The 20262-nt window shown below is 42.7% G+C and overlaps 1 protein-coding gene across 4 annotated transcripts in view; it reads right to left on the bottom strand.

The window, feature by feature from the left end:
* CTNND2 (catenin delta 2) overlaps positions 1–20262 on the bottom strand; it is a 751200-nt gene that overhangs the window by 327882 nt on the left and 403056 nt on the right. For all 4 annotated transcript variants that reach the window (XM_036225698.1, XM_036225697.1, XM_016163669.2 and 1 more), the window contains one exon: positions 11830–12002. In XM_036225698.1, the coding sequence (XP_036081591.1) occupies positions 11830–12002 (173 nt within the window). The remainder of the gene's footprint in view (positions 1–11829; positions 12003–20262) is intronic.

The raw sequence follows: 20262 nt of genomic DNA, 5'->3' as shown, positions 1-20262 counted from the left end.
TTTTTTTTTTTTTTTAAAGAGCAGACTGGTGTGAAAAAGAGGGTTGGATTGTGCGTGAACTGATGCCCTCGAGGTTAGAGGGTCCAGTTCCGCTCTCCGCCCACTTTGGAATGGCCGTTGGCAAAGGGCAGACTGGGCATTTTCGTCCGCACGTGACGCAGCATTCCTACTTTTATCTGGGATGTCAGGTGCACGTGAAAAGCTGAGGGACTTAATTGAGCGGCATCAAAATCCTCTCTTAAAAGCAGCCCGGAAAGAGAGGGAAACAGTTTGTTGAAAGACATCGTCTGTGTGAGGGTGTGTGCGTGCGCGCGCATTTATTTATATATGATACACATATTTTGTATGTCGTGTGTGTACATAAGTATGTACGTATACGTGTGTATCTCCATGCCCTGACAAATATTCTCTTCTCGGCCAAACTCTCATCAGGCCCGTCTGAACTCTCTTCTAAACTAGACCCTGATTTTTGGGCTTCTCTGTTTATCTCTGTATTGTCCAGTTTTAGCAAGAATTTTGCTAGGTCCCTTCAGCCAGCATTCCACTCTGGATGAGGTCTGATCACCATGTCTGATCAAGGAACTCCTCCCCCAGCATCCCCAGGTGCCGGCTGGTCACTCTGAATTGTGTCTTCAGCCACGATCCTATGAGGCCGGTTTGGCCTGAGCCCCTCCCCACCGATGTTTCCTCTTAGTAATTAATGTTCTGCTCACTGGCCCCACCTGGTCCTCCCGACCCCGGCTGTAAATTCCCACTTTCCTCATTGTATGCAGCGCTGAGCCCAGTTCTATATACTGAGGTCGCTCTTCCTCTCTTGCAATAGTTTTCTTTCTTTTTTTTCCCTTCCTGAATAAAATCTGTATTTACCGCTTCACTGCTCAGTTCTGGGTTTCCTTTAACACCGCGAAGCAATTGTTTTGAGCCTGACAGGAGGAGGGAAAGTAAATGCGAGCTCCGTGATTTGTTCAATGATGTGTCTCCAGAAACTAGAGCGAAGCCCGGTTCACGGCAGAGATGCCGCGGATGTTTGTAGAAAGAAAATAAAAATGTAGCAATGTTTAGTAAAGCTGGTCCCAAGGCTTCGGCAGTGGGAGCTTTTACGTGTGGAGGATGGTGGATGAACTGCAACTCAACCTCAGAACTCTCTCTCAGGGTCATCCAGAGTCCCCCGGCTGCTTAGATCCAACTTTGCTTTCCTCCTGCTGGAAATTCTGCACATGAACTGTGTGGACTGGGCTTCTCAACCCGGGCTGCATGTTCTAATCACCAGAGGGGCTTTTGAAAAAAATCTCAGCAGCCATACTGTACATTGGCCGTTGAACTCAGAATCTCTAGGGGTAGGGGGGGTGGGGCGGCTCAACCATCAGGCTTTTGGGAAGCTTGCCAGGTGATTCCAACTGCAACTGAAAGTGAGAACACGTTCTCCTAGTTTCCCAGGTGAGGCCCCAGTTGTAGCAGCCGGATGAGCCTTTACTGAGCCCGAAAGTCTAAGGGGAGGGAACAGAGATCTGTGTTTTAACAAGTGCTCTAGGTGACTATGGTGCTCACTAAAGTTTGCAAGCCACGGATCTAGAAGCGATAGTGATTCAGGGGTCTGGAGTGGGCCTGAGGCTCTGCATTTCTGACCGTATCCGGCGGAAGGCAAATGCTACTACTCTGAGAACCACCGCTAAGGCCACGGTCACCCTTCCTTTGCTTTTCTTCTGAAGCTCTCCCGGGGCCTGAACGACATTCAGCTACACACAACCCGGCTGGCAAGGGATGGAGAAGCCTCTGACAAGAATTTCTGTAAAGTCTTCCCACAGGAGCATGAGGAGAAAGAACTCCAGAGGGTGTAAGGAGAGGCCCCCTGCGAACAACGGAACAAAGACTTTTTGCTAAGGATTGGATACATAACATTCATAATAACCCTAGAAGACATTAACGATGTCGTTCATTATCAAATAGCACATTTCTAATAAAACAAGTGCTAAAGTACTTAAAGTAAGTACCAAAGCATACCAACGTTATATAGTATTTTAATACTTCAATATTAAAATGATGTGGATCCTAGAGAAACCTTGAATAAACTTTGCAAAAACTTTATTTTCCTTTTAATCTGTTGGAACTTTGAGGCTCAGGAATGCCAACTTTGCTGAATATTGTCTAATGAGGTTTCCTAAGTGGCCCCCAAATCTGTAGAAGTTTCGAGAACTGGCATGCTAGCTTAAGCCATTTTGACAGGTTATAGCAACCAATTCGAAAATGTTTTTAAATATCATAATATCCTGGTGAAATTTTGTCGATCACTTCTTTATATGAAAAAAAAACATAAACAATAACATTTTATACGCTCTTTAAGGTTGATATTGTTTGGAAATGTTTTAATACCTTCATGGTCCAATGTAGTAGCCGCCAGACACAATGGGCCTACTGTGCACTTGAAACGGACACTGGATTTAAACACAAATTTACCTTAATTAATTTGAATTAAGTTGAATTTAAATAGGCAAATGGGACTAGTGGCTTCCTAACCATACTGCATCGTTGGATAAGCTTTTCTGCAGTTTACAATAAATAATTCAGGGGTGTTACATTCTAGCCTGATGGTCTACGGCATACTAAATGTATAAGAATGGTTCTCTGGCTAAACTAAGAAGTCTGTTTTTAGCATCAATTGGACAAAAGCAGTAATCTTTTGGGAGCTGTTTCCAATCTTGTTTATATTTTGTTCCATTATGTGATTTCATTCAGCACCTCTTAGCCAGTTAGGGATACAAAAAGCTACACCTGAAGCCTTCTGAACAATCTATAGCATAGTTTATTACTACTTAGGTCATTGGATTAATAATAATATAAACACAGTTCAACACACGTGGACTCTCATCCACTTTACTGTTACGGAAGCTCAATTCTACCTATGTTAACTCTGTGAAAAACTGAAAATTCGATTTTAGAGTAGAATTCCAAACAAAACAACAACAAAAAATGACTACTATATGCTTCTTTAAAAATATTCGGGAATGTATGTGTACAAGCAATGAGAATTGAAATATACACATATATTTTATTGATGATGAGCCTGTTAAAAGGAAAATAATAATACAAACATTTTTAGGTATATTTGGAAAGTATCTATTATGCCCCAATACTGTCCTGGCTGACAGTAGGCGCTACTGACAGGGACAATAACTGCTGGTCACTTCATTTTTAGCAATTTGAATCAGCCCCAACCCGAAAGGCTACTTCGTTGTCTTTCCTACCCCTACAGAATGGGGGACCCAGATACATGAAATTGACAAGGAATCAGGACACTATGGGCTAGATGTTCCGACTGAATTGCTTCGGGCTGGTAGAGTTCGGTGTACACTACATGTCATTCCTTTCTTGCCTCCCGTCATGGAAAATTCACCAAGAGAAAAATGAAACCTTACTTTCAATTTTTATGGACATTTAGATTACAGCTCTACTAAAAAAAAAAAAAATTGCAGAAATTTTTTAATAGGATGTGAGCAATACACATAACTCAACGAAGCTCTCATAAATTGAATATTTCATCTGTGTTATAGTTTAAATATGTTTCAGATGGATCAGAGTTAGGGTATCCTACAGTTGTGATTTTTATATATGTTTGCATGCGTTTGCACGCACACACTCGGTGTACTGAGGCCTGCTGTGTAACTGTGGCGTGCATTTATACCTACTTTATAGAAGTGTTTAAAGAGGGGATGTAGTTTCAAAGTTTGGCGGAAATAACGTTGAAAGGAGAATTTAGGAATTTAGGCAATACATACATTATTCTCACTACCGGTCCTCCAGTTCCATGCATTAATATGCGCATTAAGTCAATAAACCCTTAATGAGAGCCTTTTATAGTCCATGAAAAATGAGGAGTTTGCGAAGGTCTCCCCACAATCCATATCCATGGAGTATGTTACCTTGACATGACCTTGGAGGCCTGTCATTGTTTTTGTTTGGACAGAATGCTATCTGGCTCACTTTTCCAGAAGTTTGAGCCCCTGCACCTAAGACGCTCTTGGAACGGAAGGCAGCATCAGCCTCAGTGCAGAGCCGAGTTGTTTCCAGACCCCTTCACACTCTCTCTTCCGGAACAGGAGTAGGGATGGCCCAGGGGAACAGGGGAAAAATTCTTTGAGCTTGGAAATGTATTCTCTGGGAATTTGGCTGTGCAAAAATCCCAGAGAAAAACCCACTGCATACAGCCAGTTAAGAGAAGTGACAGCCTAGACTTGAAGGAATCTCAACTTCAAATCATGAGTGTCGCTGAGCAAAACATTTCAGAGAGCAGGTCCTCGATTTACGAGCACCGCCTGTGAAGATGAGCTGAGACCTGACAAGTGTCCTGTAATAGTCAGCGAGGCTCCAAACTGTGGGTCGAAAGGGATATTTACTCAGAGTGCAGGGCAGCCAGACCCACAGCATCGGGAATGAGGACCTGGAGTCCCCGTGGGTTCCCAGAGGGGGGCTTAGGGATGGGGTAAGTAGTTTGTCCCCATCAACCGTATTCATCACGTGTCATTTTCTGGGATGGCTGTGAGTCCGGGGAACCTAATAAATCATGGTGTCTCCCCTTTGCAGATGGTCCTGGTTTGCACACAGCTCATGTGCCAAAACAACGTCATGAGAGGCAAAGCTGCCCAGCACGTGTCACAGGAAAGCTAAAGCAACAGGGCCAGGGCCACGAAGAGCCACAAGACACAAGCATGGTGCAGGGCCGGGCGAGGAACGGGCTGGGCTGGTCTTTGAGGGGAGGCCAACGCAGAGAGTATTAAGTGATGACCGGACTGAGAGAAGATAAGAGCAATGATGAGATATTACTCTTTCCTTAAATAACGAAGCCTGAGTAACTTTTAAATGCTAAAAAATAGGACATGGCTTTAGGATGGTATCTTTGAAAAAAAAAGTCTAAATAAGAACTATCTGGTAACATGATTTAGTAATATTAGCTACGTGCTATTGATTAAAATGTCTAAGAATTTTGGGGACGTTCCCAGCCTCCGTTTGCAAAGAGCCTTAGGCTTGTAGGCGAATCTGGACAATTAATGTCACATGCTGGAAACAAGGAATCACCAAGTCTACCATGTAAACAGTCTTACTTAGGTATTACATGAAACATTCCTATGATATAATGCACTTAAAAAGAATCTACATCCCCAACGAAGTTTTGTGCCCAAGAACTTACTCCACAGGATAAAATAAATGTGTTTGAACACTACCAGCATCGCTCTCCAAATTTTTATAACTAACTTCTCTTCTGAAATTGTCTTCAGAAGGAATGCCACTCTTTAAAATAATTCCCAAGGTAGAAAATCCTGGTTAGTATAAAACAAAGTACGGAGACAGTACCTATGTGCCTCTTGAGTCATCACTGCCAGGATGAGGAAAGAAGGGCTAATTTTACCTGGTGGTGACATTGCACTAACATTGAAAGGTCATGCCCGGAGCAAAGTCAACTCAAATAACTGAAAAACCCAAGGCACTTGGAAGAAGTTCCTTCCTCAGATGAGAACATCTGAATTCAAAGGACCATGAGAGCTATGATCTTGGAGATAATGATGGAGACCACCTCACTGCTTTCTCTTTGCATGAGGGTCCTGATATTATGAAGGAGGGGAGGGAGAAGGGGGGAAGAGAGAGAGAGAGAGGGGGGAGAGAGAGAGAGAGAGAGAGAGAAGGGGAGGGGAGGGGAGGGGAGGGGAGGGGAGAGGAAGGGAAGCTGGAGGAAGTTCATTTTCCCATGGCCGTTAAGCCAGTAGTACAAACTGGGTGGTGAAGATTTTTGCACCCCAGGTACCAGTTTTTCCTTCCCTCTGATCTCTCTTTAATAGAAGTACAATTAGAGTCATTATCGACAAATACTCTGAAAGTATTTCATATGCCATTAATAGGGTCTACCAGTGTCAAGAAGCTAGAGAAGAAAAAATAAAACAATGACATAAGTGTATTACATAAATTTATCTTAAAAATAAATAAGGAGGGATTTCTTGATGGCAATTCCTTCTAAAAGACATGAGCTTTGGCAAAAGCACATGACATAAAACTTTTATTTCAGCGAGAGGCTCATTTAATATGACTTCAATAACCCAGTTATTTGCTCAGACGAGGAAATGTTATAGAAAATGCATACACACCCCCCCTGCCTTGAGAAATGTTTCAATTATTGAAGCCAGATTAAATATATTCATGCTGGAAACAGAAAACGGAGGGAGAAGATTTTAAAGCAGAATGATGAGAAAGCAGTTCTGATAGGTCACCATCTGAAACTCTCTTAAAAACAAACTGCCAGTTTCCCACAAATATGCCAAGGAAAGTACACAAAATGGCATCATTTCTCCTCTAAGTGCTGCATAATATATATTTTACGCTAATCATATCTCTGCGATTTTGTGTTTCCCAAGTTCATTAGTGACTTTTCTCCTGACAAGTAAAACACCTTCTCTCATAATTAAGCACACTGGAGTGATGTCACACTAGCTGTCTGTATAACTTTTATCATTCGACCCTCAATAAACAGGCTTTTACTGGGGACCTTCCCCTTCTTTGCACCGTGTGGGTCTCTGTGTCTGCCAGGCCACCACCTACGGAGCTCTCCGCCCCCTTGACCTTCATGTCTACCAGACGTGAGGGTGCACCCGAACTCAACAAACACACCCACCACTGGCAGAAGTGAGCAGACAGCAGATTGATAATTATGACATAGCATAAATAGGGACTTTTCAGACATAAAAGTCAGTGCAACATTAAATTGGCCAGATCAAAAGGAAACGGAAATCTTGCTTCTTGAAAAGCTCATTGCTTTTCTAGAGTTTCCAGCATCGTTCAGTTTCACTGTATGGAACTATCAGACGAGTCTTAATTTCCCTAGGGCTGGGGACGTGCGTGCTCACTCTAGTTCTGCTGGAGGACAAGAAAGTGGCTTCGAACCCTTTAGGTTTCTGTACCACTTTGCCAGTACTCTCCACACGGATGTACACTTTCTTATTTCTTGCATGTTTTGTTTCTTCGAGGAATGAAATGCTTGGTGAGACTCCCCTATGTTTGGACGTAGAAACAACCAACACTTTTAGAGCAACTCCTCGGTGCCAGAAGGTTTATATTCAGCGTTTCGTATAATCCACGGGAAGCTGTGTGTGAGCAGAAGCAGACACAGCCCCGAGGGCAGCCAACTTCGTTAAGGCCTCACCACCCGCAGCCTTCGCAGCGAGACTAAAGAACCGGGCTGGGGCTGGAGGAACTGGCTGCACATTTGCTGAACCTCTGGCCGGTTCCTTGGGATGCAAAGATTAATTTCGTACCTTTCCACTCCAATCTGGTGCAAAGACACAGATTTATATGCAACTGACTGTAGGGTATTATTATACGTGATATGACAGGATGATACCTTCGACACAAACGTCAGGCCACGGTGCGCCTCTGCCGAAAATTCTCTCCCGGCTCCTCATTTCACCCCGAGTGAAAGACAAGAGCATCACGATGACTGACCGCGTCTCCCGCCTCCTCGCAATTCCTACCTCCTGCTCTAACCACTTCGACCTCCTTGCTGGTCCTTCGACATTTCAGGCCACCTCAACCGAGACACACACGTTGGCCGTCCATCCGGCATCCGTACGGCTGCCTCCTTCCCCTTCGTGTCTGTGTCCAAATTTCACCTTCTCCGCAAGGCTCCACGTGCCACACCCCATCCTGCACTCCGAATCCCGCTTATCCTAGTCTGCATTCATTTCTTCCTCACAGAAATCGTCACCTTCTAACAAACTTTGCAAGAGTTCCCATTGCCGCTGCTAGAATGTAAGCTCCTTGAGGTCAGGAATTGCGTCTGTCTTCTTTCCTACTCCATCCCAAGCAGGTACCTCAGCTCATGGCATACAGTAGGCACACAATAAACATCTTGAGTGCATTAAAGAACAACCCGGAGATACACAAGTGTAACTGGAAGAGCGACTCTGTTGGGATTGGGGCGCCTCGCAAGAGCCACATGAAGACCGAGTTGACTCGGAGGAGGAAGGAGGGGATGTTGGGGTAACTACACGCCCTGTTTAAAGCCTGGGGAGGGATCTTGCCAGGCAGTGGAGCAGAGTGCTGAGGGCAGGGAAATCGACTCATGTTACTTCCCAGTAAGGCCTTGGGGTCCTGTGGGAAAGGTCTACACTCTCTCCTGCAGTCCAGCCTCATGCCCTAGAGTTTGAGGAGAATGACTTTCAAGAATGTTCGTCGGGAAATACCAGAGAACTAATAGTACATGACAACTTTTGTGACCTGTAGTTTTACTCAGACCAATGTGATGGGACGATGCTGGTTATGTGTGTACCGCCAGGGCCTGGCGTGGAGCCTGGTGGTGACCACTCGGGCATTCCACTGAATAAACTAGACTTCTCGAAAATTGAAATTAGAATCTTTAAACATTTATGACACTGGTAGAAACTGCATTCCAATGTGATTCATGGGCAAGATAGAAAATCACTTGTGTTTCTTTAGAATTACGCATTTTATACCAAACAGGAAACATTTTCTGTTCATTGATTACTGACCTTATTAACTTGGTGGCATCTGTCAGCCATAATTTGAACTCTACTAGCCCTTTTTGGTACTTTATGAGTATAGGATAGTCTAAAAATTAATCTAGCTTAGGAGGAATGAACTTCGATGCCATTCAGAATATTGAAAAGAAATGAGTCATGGGACTCCGCGAAATCACTGGAATGGAGTTTTTTCCAAGAAAATCTGAACGAAGGAGATGTTATTGGAATGGTGTGTGGCCTCCCTACTTTCAAGGTACAATGACAAATACTGAGTAAAAATACTTATTTGACATTATCTTAAAGACATAAGGGCCTGTGGGGTGCTCGGCAAAACATGCCTTTCATGCCACGGCATGCCAAAGGTCAAAGTGAATCGTGGTTCCGATATCCGCCAATTAGCTAAACTAAACAAGATCAGACAGTGGCCAGGAGCCACTGTTGGTGGAAGGGAACGACCCCCTGGTGTGAGTATTCGGGCCTTATTCAGCCCACCAGCCAGGCGAGTGAGCACGCGGGCCACCTCTGCCTCCAGCTGACCACCGTGACCATGCACATTCGTAGATGACTTCCAACTGTAACCCTGATGGCTGCAAACGCAGCGCTCTGATATCTTTACAACGCAGTTACCCTTTCCGATTACCCTTCAAAGCGGACTTTTAACGTGAGGCCCAGTTCTGTCATTTCAGAGCTTCTAATATTTCACTCCCAGGGCAGTTAGTGGACAGAACCGACCCCAACAAATGGGACTCCGACAAGCTGGCAGTAGCTATGCCGACACATTGCTTGTCCACATTTACACACCTCTGACCGGGTTCCAGCTGTAGATTGATTTAATTAACATGGTCAATATGTAGAATGAAACCTATGACATGCTCTCTCTTTGGGGTGATTAGATTTGAATTCGGTCAAGATTCTGTTCCCATTCCTACTGCTGCTGCCTTAAAACAGTGGTGTGTGACGACGTCTCTAACTGTGAGAAGCCTGAGTCTTCGCGTCTTTAAAGTATAGATCTCAACATGGCCCTGTCGTGGGGATTGCGTGAGAGGATGCGTGCAAAACAGATGCCTTCTGGGTGCTCAATAAATGGCGATTATTCATCTTATAAGAAGCTTTGACTTAACAGCTGGTTATTAATAGCGATGTGTGAACAGGCTTATAAGGTGCTCAGAGATAAGCTGATAAGTTAATTGACTTTTCATTTTATATGAATATTTGCATTTTTGAGATGCTCAGCTCTGAGCATACTGCCTTGTTTGTTTGTTTGTTTTTGTTTTTTAGTTGACTCAGTTTTCAGTTCCGATGACAGGGGTCTTAGCTATTTATGAGAAAAAGCCAAGCAAAGGTAATAAGGAAGTTCAAGAAAAAAAATAAAAGAAGGCAGAAGTTTATTGTTATCCATGCTACGTGTCTTGGAAATTCCAGAAAATTGGCAAAAGCTAAAGTCATAGCTTTCATAGGTTAATCTGAGTGTAAAATGTGCCTTATTACTGAGTGTGGCCTCTTAGACCTAGAAGTGTGGCTCGATACGGGGTAAAAATAATAATAGTTAAAAATTCTAATAGTTTCTATGCTAATAACATCCCTCGATATTTCAAACAGCCTATGTTTATATGCAATAAAACATAATGACTGTTTTGTGGATATAATAAATAAACATATATTTGTATATATAAAGTAATTTTTCAAGCAGATGAAAACCCATATTTAGAACTTCTCTCACGTATGCTGTCACATTTCTGTAAGGGGCGTAGCACAGGCCAGCGCTTTTAAAGATCAACGATTCTGGACCTGGGAAATGTCCTGTGCCCAAGCTGGCCACTGTGTCCCTCCGCAAAACCCCGACTCGGTGGCATCAAGGTCCTCCCCTCACCAGCACCACACACAGCCATCTCTCCACCCACACGGAGGCGCTGCCTGAGCTGTGGCCGTGCACCGAGCCACTGCGGGGGACAGGCCCTTCTCAGTGGAACCTTGTACTCATCACACCCTTTTATCCTACAGCTCGGCGTCATGAGGTGCAAGTCACAAAGCCACCGATGGACGAGGGGGTCGCTTGAAGGAAGCAATCATGTTTCCAATATATAGCTGGGACCATAATCTAATAACTGAAATGCACTGAGACGTCTCGGCTTTCGCTTCATTTGTACCCACGACACCTAGAGGACGCACCCCGCGGTGACTACACTATGCCATTCTGACTCGCCTTGCCTCCTGTCCGTCTGCAGGTATTTCTTGGGGGGCCATGTGGATGGCTAGGGGCTGCTGATTAAGATGAAAATAGTCATACCCTCAAGTAGCTTTTAGTTTAGTTGGAAAGACACATGGATAAATATTAGCAATTAATTGGTGACGAAAGTGGGTTTGCTGGTGGTGGGTAGCGTGGCAGAGGTATTGCCCAATAAACGCAGAAAGGACAAAAGGAAACTCATTAGCCGAAGGGGTTGCATTTGGGGCTGTGGGATCTTCATTCCAGGAGCTTTTAAAAGCACAGAGATTAAAAGGGACTCATGCCGCTGAAAACAAGGTTAAAATAGCTTAAAACAAGATAGCCCTCTGATAAAGTAATTCTTGAAGGTTGATTGAACATAGCTCGAACCGTAAAATGATCAAAACCAAAATACTGTCTATCTACCTTTTTACCTACCTATGGATCACAACATTTACATATTTTGTGGAAGAAAAATTCAGATTAGGAGCCACTTCTAATGTCTATTAACCTGTAGCTGGCTTGAACGGCAGCTGATAAATCTGGGCAGTGAAATGATAAGAACTAGTGTGTACTGCAAAGAAATGGCTAAGAGCACATTTCAAAATCGACCTCAGTGAGGTGTAACTATTCCTAAACTAATCCCAATTACCTTCGAAGAGTTCTACATACTTGATTATGCATTTATATTCTATTCCTTTATATGATTAATCCCAAAGAATAATTTCATGCTTTTCTTAGGAGAAAAAAAAATTGTTCCAGGTGCATGCACGAAATCGGAACGTATGCCATATTTACACCTCATACAGACACGGAAATAGTAACGACACAGTCACGCAGATAAATATGTACAACATAAATACAGCATGAGCAACAGACAGATAGTCCTAAAGAAAACCTGTTTACGATTCAGCGTTACTCTATCGTGGTATTTTGTTATTCATTCCCTTCACTCACACCACCGGAGGCATCGTTCCTAAGTTGTGGGGCATGCCCCAGAAAGGCGGGAGGGCTCACTATGCCTCACAGCCCTGCCCCCCCCCCCCGCCTGTCCCTCTGGAGCCCGTGGACCAACACAGCGGGGGGCCCCGTTCCCACACGTACCTGGCTGAAACTCTGGCTGGCACCTCGGGCTTGTGTGCTGCGGGCGGGGAGCTGCGATGGGGCTGTCTCACTCAGGGCCAGGGTCTGGTTGCTATGGTAGCTGGCCGGATACTGGAAGGACCCTTCAGGTTTGGAATTGAGCTGAAGTGCACTCTGGGAGAGCAGACTGGGCCCTGCATTGAAAGTCATTTAGAGCGGTAAGTGACAGCCTCAGTGAAGCAGAAATGACATGTATTATTTATTGAGAGTGGCCTAGAATTATCACATGCACATGATTCCAGCCATCTATGCTTTGAATTCTGTGAACTAAAATGACCATATAATTTGACTCTAGCTCTTAAATGAGATTTTTTTTTTTTGAGGTTTAGAAGTTCTCAACAGAGTAGATTTTTCAAATGATCTCACCCTGACCTACATAGAGACATTTCTTATGAGACAAATTAGTTAATCAAATAGTTATTTTTGGATCAGACAATATCAGAAACATTTGACATAATTTAAAAGTCTACCTTTGGCTGCATGGTAATTGCGTTAATATAATTATATCTCCTACTTAATTACGAGGATGCTAAGACACTTGAAACCTTCCAGTCAGTGACAAATTCTATTGTATAAATAGTGATGATGTAATAGCTCAATGCCTGAAAGGCTGACAGTATTTAAAATATTAATAGCTCTTCCTACAAAGTAGCATTCACCCTGATCTCACGTGATCTCTGATGGGCAGCGATCTCTGCCATCACGGTGGTTCACGTTAGAACAAAGAGAGAGGACACAGAGTTAAAATCGGCGCCACTACCGTGGCCGCCAGCGCGAGTGACGGAGAAGCGAGACCAGGTTCCTGGCCTCGTCCTTTAACTATACGTTGCAGAAGAAATTGTTTCATTTTTCTTGTAGTCCATGCGGATGGGGCCGTTGGAAGAGTTTCTCGTCTTCTTTTTAAGGAAATGTTCTTTGATCGAATTTCATGCACACTTTGGGAATGAGAAGCGGTGTGGAAGAGTGTCCAGGCACTCGCCATTTTCCGTCGTGTGTGCTGAGAAGGGGTGGGGTACTGGGGTGCGCTGTGGGGAGGAAGCCTGGACAACGCAGCTCTCTCTTGTTATCTGGACCACAGCAGAGTTAGTTCTTTTCCGATGGAAGGTCAGTGTATACACAGAGACTATGACATAATCATTGTTCCATCCCTAACCTCCCTTGGCTGTTTTAAACAATAGTATTATTTCTAATAAGTGTAATGACATTTCAAGCTCCTTATTTCTTTCAAGAATAGAACATGGCTTTATATTTCAAAGGCGACTTGCAGAGTTAATGTGACATAAGCCTTATTTTACATAAAAATAACGTGTCTTCTCTTAAAAAGCATCGGTGGTTTCACATGTTTTCTGCCACTCGAGACCTCCCCCCTCCCCTCTGATGCCTGATGGAACTTCTAAACAATGAGAAAATACTTTTTCATCATCGGATATTGAATAATAAGCCAATTAACTAATAAGGATAAGACTTGGTATTTTGGAATCTCTGCAGATTCTGGGGGAAAAAATCAAGCAAGGAAATAAAAACATTTTCATCCAGCCTCGATTTCATTGCCAAGGACATAACAAAAGCACAATTGTAATCTTTTCTCTTTTCATTTAGAAAATAGAGTCCCAAACAGTATATATCAGATGACGATGTTTGCAATGGCCTGGAAAACATCGTTTAATCCATACTGATGGTATTACAGATGTAATCACCAGATATACGTTGTCTCTATGGGGAATGCATAATCTGAGTGTTTCGTTCTGGATGTCAGTGACATACTGTCCCACCGCTGCTGTGGGAACTGCCAGGTACAGAGACAGAGTCAAGGTGGGGGTCCCTGAGGCCCAGGGGATGCCCAGGCTGAGACATGAGAGAGCCTCTGGAAGGGACAGGCAGATAGATGATGATGGCAGGAGCACATGGAGACTAACTGCAAGGAGGCGGAGAAAGAGGTAGGTACGGGGAGAACAGCGGCCAATTGTGGGCGAGGGTTTTCCCGTTGGACCTCACCCTCCTAAGGTCACAGCTCAATGGAAGGGAGTAGAGGCAGAGCAAATGCCCTTTAAGCCCGGTGGTCATCATTCTGCCTGACGGGTGGGGTAGGGAAGGAAATCCCACTGAGACTGACTTTGGCGATTTTCCTCAGGACACTCCACCCACGCCCTGGCCATACTCCCTGCCCCGTGATGATGCATCTCCAGGGCAGTGAAAATTGAAACGGAACAATGCACAGACTTTGGGAAATGTCAATAAAATGGAATAAACTAATCTCATTAATCTCATATAAATAGTTTAACATAATCTATAAAATGTTGCATGACCTGATTATTTTCCTTTTGAAGAGATTGTGTGACTTTATTTTGATTAACTTTATTACAGATGTAGTTAGCGAGTTAAACAATTTTGTAAATTCTGAATGAATTTATAAAATTATCTCTAGAAACCTACGAATGCTCTCCATGTAGGATCTTAAGGTGACAATTTATAAAGTCCCTTTTCAAAGGGATTTTAATTAGAAATATGATTTATGTGCTCCTGAAATAGACGTGATAAAATAATCAGATCTGCTCATCTTTTGTAGAATCAGTTGTGTATTTGGTTATTACTCGGCGAAAAACAAACCAAGATTCTCCATCTCATCACTTTGTTCACCCATCTCCAGCATGAAATCTAGAGGTACCCGGACAAAGGTCACTGAAACAATGAGCGATATAGCATAATGTTACTTTCCGACGTATCACCTGGCAAGGACAATATCACAAGGACAAGAGCGAAAAGGCCGCACACATTTTAGAAATGATTTTTCCATTGCTCACTAGGCTTCAAATCGACAGCATTTATGTTCTATTTCAGTCTTAGAAAGATATATGAGAAGATGAAAAAGGTTAAAATTATAGAACAATTCTTAATTACTCATATTAGAAGTAGAATGTATATAACACTAACACTTGATTAGCTTTATAAACATTATTGCGTGTTGAGGTAGAAGATACCAATTTTCCAGAGATTTCAAAAGCATTTATAGTTTTGGGCTTTAACTCATGATTTCGTCTTTTTTTCCAAAAATGTATGACTTTCCATCAAGTCTTGCTTGGACTAGGGATAAAATTAGGCTGCGGTCCCGAGGATGCGTGATGGGGGCAACAGGAGAGGGTTTCTGGGGTGACGGGGAGGAGAGGAAGGGTCTGAGACGTGAAATTCCCACTGCTCAGACACGAGGAACCGTAGATGATAATGTCCTCTTAGGTCACAGAAAGCAGAAGACACACTCCGGTATGTATTATTCCAGGACATTGACCAAAGAAAGGGTCCCAGTGATTTCTTTGATCATTTTGAACCTTCCCTGTCATAGAACAAGCTGAGCTCAGGTATCTACTTAAAACGACTCAGCCCTGAAGGCCAGGAAGAGGAGGTGAAACCATTTTCTGATAAATTGACAAAATCCAAGAGAGTATATGTTGTCAATCTGATCGAGACACACTAGTCCCAACTGGACAGAGGGGAGGAATTCCAAGAGAACCTCAGAATTGAGGGACATGGATGCTAGAAAGACTCTTGGAACAGAGCATCTTGGATGTGAGACCAATATCTCAATATGTTTTCCAATATATGAATTGACTAGAGAAAAAAAGTCCCCTTGTGCCTTCTTCCTTCCCCTGAGATGCATAAACAGAGGCAGGGAGAGGTTAAGAGGTCATCCAAGTGTCACCCACTTGGTGGAATAAAGATGAGACTTAGATCTGCGTCCTCCATGTCCAAGTCCAGGAGTTGATGTCATTTCATAGCAAAGTACCAGTCAGGTCATATACACATATCAACATTTAGAGTTGAAAGGTTCTTCCCTACATGGAAGTCAATTTGTGTGCAGGAAAAATCTTCACATGTCAGACTGTGGCACGTCCCCAACAACCCCTGCTGGGATGACCCTGGTGTTGGCTCAGGGAAGCCTGCCCTCCATCACCAGCGGGACAGAGCTCAACCCCGGCGGATGGAAAGGCTGCCATGTTAATTTTCCATGCGAAAATTCAGACTCACTTGTGGGTCGTACTAACACATTCATTACAACATCTAGACAGTTCTTAAATGAACCAGGTATTTTCGAGTTTTCATGATCATGCACACTCACTTTGTTCGCACAGGTTTAAAGAGACTTCATCTGGAATTGCTGGTTCTTGCCTGCTTTAGGGGAACACCAGTCCCAGAATACAGTAAACCTTAATTAAATTACATGCTTTGCAACAGAAAAGGACAGTGGCTATTTCATTATTTTATTTTTTTCTTTAGATTTTAAGTAAGATAATATGGTATTTGTCTTTCTCTGTAAAGTACAGCCCAAGGAATATAGTCGATAATATTATAATTACCATGTATAGTGCCAGGTAGGAACTAGACTCATTGGGGGATCACTTTATAAATTATATAAATTTCTAACCACTACGCTGTACACCTGAAACTAACATAAAATAATAGTGCATGTCAACAGAAATTAAAAAAAAAAAAGCCATTAGCCTACAATGTAGCATCCATAAGACATTAGGTCACAGTCATGTACGTGGAGTGAATAGGTGTGTGCTGGGAAAAAAATCTAGGTTTCAGATTCAGCAGTCCTGGGCTCTAGCCCACCTTCAGGTTATGAAAGCACTAACAACAACGATGACAATGCCACAGCAGCCTACCTACCTCTGCCGAGCACCTACTAAGCTCCAGCGCATGCCCGGACTACTTTCCATCTATCACCTCATTACATCTTAACAAGACTCCAGTGAGGAAGGGACTACCATCCCCGTTTGTGTCAACGGAGCCGAAGGTCCCACCACCTGAGACCACACAGTCGGTGGTGGGCCTGGGCGCTCGCGAGGCGGTCTGGCTTCCGACTGCGTGTTCTCCACCGCTCTCCGTTATCCTGTCTATAAATTTTAACCTCCGCGAATGCGAGCACCTAATGAGATAATGGATGTGCAAGTGCTTGGAAAAACATAAACTGCTGTACAAATGTCAGTTATTAGCATTATTATCTCATTATCTAATTACAGAGCCACATGGTTTGATAATAATAAGGCCTTGATTGGAAGGTGTTTGTCCTGAAAACCTTATCACAGTACCGCCCCATACATGACTTAGCATTTTCTTTCAACACCCGTGAGCTTTCATTTTACAAATGAGACGTTCAAGGTGTAGATCACTGCAGTGGCCTGCTTTAAATTAAAAACAAAACCAAACAAAACTGAGTGTTAGGGCGAAGAGATAAGAACGAAAAAAGTTATTTTTCTCTGTTCTCTTAGCCTGAAATTCCCTTCTCTGTCAACCTCAAAATTCTCTTAAATGTATAAAGTGTTGTTTAAATGTCGCCTCCTCCATGCAGCCTTCCTTGATGCCTGATTGCCCAGAGAAAACTAACCCTACCCCCACCATGCGACCTTAACCCTCCAAACAGACCAGACTCTGAGGAATTTTAGCTGTTTAACAGAGGGACTGCGCAGTATTACACAACTTGAAGGCAGGGGCAGGCCGAGAGTGGAGCTTCTGAACACTGCGGGGAAGGTAGCTAGATGCTGTGTCGAGACAGTGGAGAGACTAGGATCCGGCTTTTCCACAGTGTAGACAGGAAACCTGCAGTAACTGAAGAGATTTTAACCGGGGTGGTGGCTGAGCTGGGAAGGGAGAGAAAGATGCTCCATTAAGAGTCATTTTAAAAGAAAAGCTCCTGGGGACTGAGTGACGAAGTAGACAGGAAGGGCAGGAAGGCCAACAATGGCTGGACACCCTTCGCCTGACCACTGGGAGGACCATGCTGCTGCCGACACCACTGTGGGTGCCCGGGGGTGTCCGCCACCCAGAAGCCGAGCAAACAGCACCGCCCGGCTGTGGTCAGCTAGCTGCACACCGCTGTCTCTACGAGTTTTAAGGTGATTTATCGGGAGTTGCTGATTTCGGTCTGTTTTAGTTGAACACCTGTCCCAGAGCACGAGTAAACAAGGACTCACTAAGTGAGTGTGGAAAAGCAGAAACTCCCACCATTTGATTTTGCTCTAAGAATGTACTCTCGTTAAAAAATAAAATAACAGCTAACCTCCAAATCATTCTTAACCTTCCGTCAAGAACAGATAGAAGGAGAGTGGAGATGAATGGCAATTCTGTCCGTTACAGATGTGCATAAATCTTGTTGGCATTATTTTTCATGGTCTCCATAAATATGTCATTTTGAAAAAATCAGCTTAACCCTAAAATAAGTAAAGACATTCCCAGGAAAAAGATGGGTGGGAGATGTGTTGTGGACGCTGTGTTTTGGGGAAGGACAAGCTTAATTTTTTAAATGACAGGATGGAGGATATAATGGGAATTTATGTAGTTAGAAAGGGACTCCGGGCTTGATTTTAACACCAGCTGTAAGCATCACCTGGCAAACTTAACCTTTCTAGGTCATAAATAATTTCCCAGATTATGTTTTGATTATATGTAAATGAACTCTGAGGACACAGATGTAGTTATCAAGGTTATCATTAGTAGAACTCGAAGCCACAAGAACAAAATAAGGGCTCTAAGGGGTAACTAGGTTATCGATTTAATTCCAAAGGATCATTTTACTATGAAGAGGAAAGTGTTATTAACAAGAATGTACTAGAATACACAGCTGCTAGAACTAGGCAATGTCTCAACTAGGTGCTCAGTGAATGCTCGGCGATGCTGTTGAATCGGAGGAATGATGAACACACACTTAAGAGACATTCAGGACAGCGGCAGCTTCGTTTAGACTGACATTTGTCAAGAAGTTTAGGAACATTCTTTACTTACTTTAGGGTTAAACCGACTCTTTCAAAATGATGTTATATCTTCTATTTATGGGGACCATGAAAAATAATGCCGACAAGATTTATACACATCTGTAACGGACAGAATTGCCATTCATTTCCACTCTCTTGCTATCTGATCTTGGCGGAAGGTTAAGAGTGCTTTGGAGGTTAACTATCATTTTATTTTAAATGAGAGTAAATTCTTAGAGCAAAATCAAATAAAGGAAAGAGGTGGTGAAAATCATATATAAATACAAAAGGGCTGTTATAAATTACAAAATCAATGAGAAAAACTGCCAATTATTTGTAAGATTATCGAACCGATTTAAATCAACCTCAAAGCATTTTAGTCATATCTAACCATAAGTTAACTTTATAGAGTAAAAATATTGACTTTTGTTTAAACTGCCCTACGAATCAGTTTCATTTATAGCAGCAGTTTCTTTTTATGGTTCCTAGATAAATTCGTCAATTTACAAACTTACTTGGCATAGAAAGTAGCCTGTGGTGATAAACTGGTTATTTTCTCCCAATCTTTATTAGAAATTTAAAAAGCTCAGACGTAACAGTTCTGCTGAGGATCCCGTGAACATGGTGGCTCAGCCCGTCTACCATTTGTAACATTAACTGACAGAGAAAGCTTGATATGCAAGAAACTTAGAGTGTTGTGGCTGCACCATGGGCAGAAGTGTTTTTAAACTTCATTTCTAGGTCTCTGTCTTCAGAATATTGATTTCATCCGGTCAGCCACTTTCAATGTATAATATTTAATGTGAAAACAAAACTGTCCTGGTCCCAGGAATAGAGAAGGACTTGTTTGGTTTTTCAACTGATTTAGATTCAACCAATGTTACTGGCTTGACTAGTATGCTTTTTCAAGTTTGACTGTATATGGACAATGAACATTGGTATAACTGTTCACGCTGTGTGATAATTCAGTTTCTTTACAACTGAAGATAATGGAGGTATATGAGCGAAATGACATTGATCACAACAAATGTTTATGTTCAAATGTATAACTTCAGTTTAAAATGTATAGCTCAAGAATGTTTTAGTGCATGGGATTTGCACGATGCTGTGACCACGGAATGGTTCTTTGTGGAATTCGCTCCCGTCTCCAAGTATTTCCTAGTAAACGTTTACATTCAGATTATTTACCATTAAAAAAATTAATGTAGCACAGAGAGAAAAAAAATACTTCTTTATACATTAATTGTCAAAAGAGAAGAGATTCATATGTCTCATTATCAATAACTGTAGAGAGAAATGAAAATCAAGTCAGTTTAGAAGAAAACAAAATTTAAAAGCTAAATCCTGAAAATGCTGTAATTTATTTATAAAATGATACTCGCTTAAAGAACGAGTTTTTGATTTGCCGGAAACCACAGATTTTCCTTAGATTTCTGTGTGTCCTGCTTGAGCATTTTACTCAGGTCCCTGATCCAGTATGTTCTCACAATGATCCCCACTTCCTGGGCTTTGATGACTTTCTGAAAACTAGAGCAGTTCTCAAACTTTCTGGTCTTATAACCCTTTCACACTCAAAAATTACTATGGACCCTGAAGAGCTTTTATTTATGTGGGTGACAGGGAATGCTATTTACTGTAGTAAAACTGG

Source organism: Rousettus aegyptiacus, unplaced genomic scaffold (assembly GCF_014176215.1).
Source record: "Rousettus aegyptiacus isolate mRouAeg1 unplaced genomic scaffold, mRouAeg1.p scaffold_m13_p_8, whole genome shotgun sequence".
NCBI lineage: Eukaryota > Metazoa > Chordata > Mammalia > Chiroptera > Pteropodidae > Rousettus > Rousettus aegyptiacus.
This window is presented reverse-complemented; position numbering and strand designations above follow the sequence as displayed.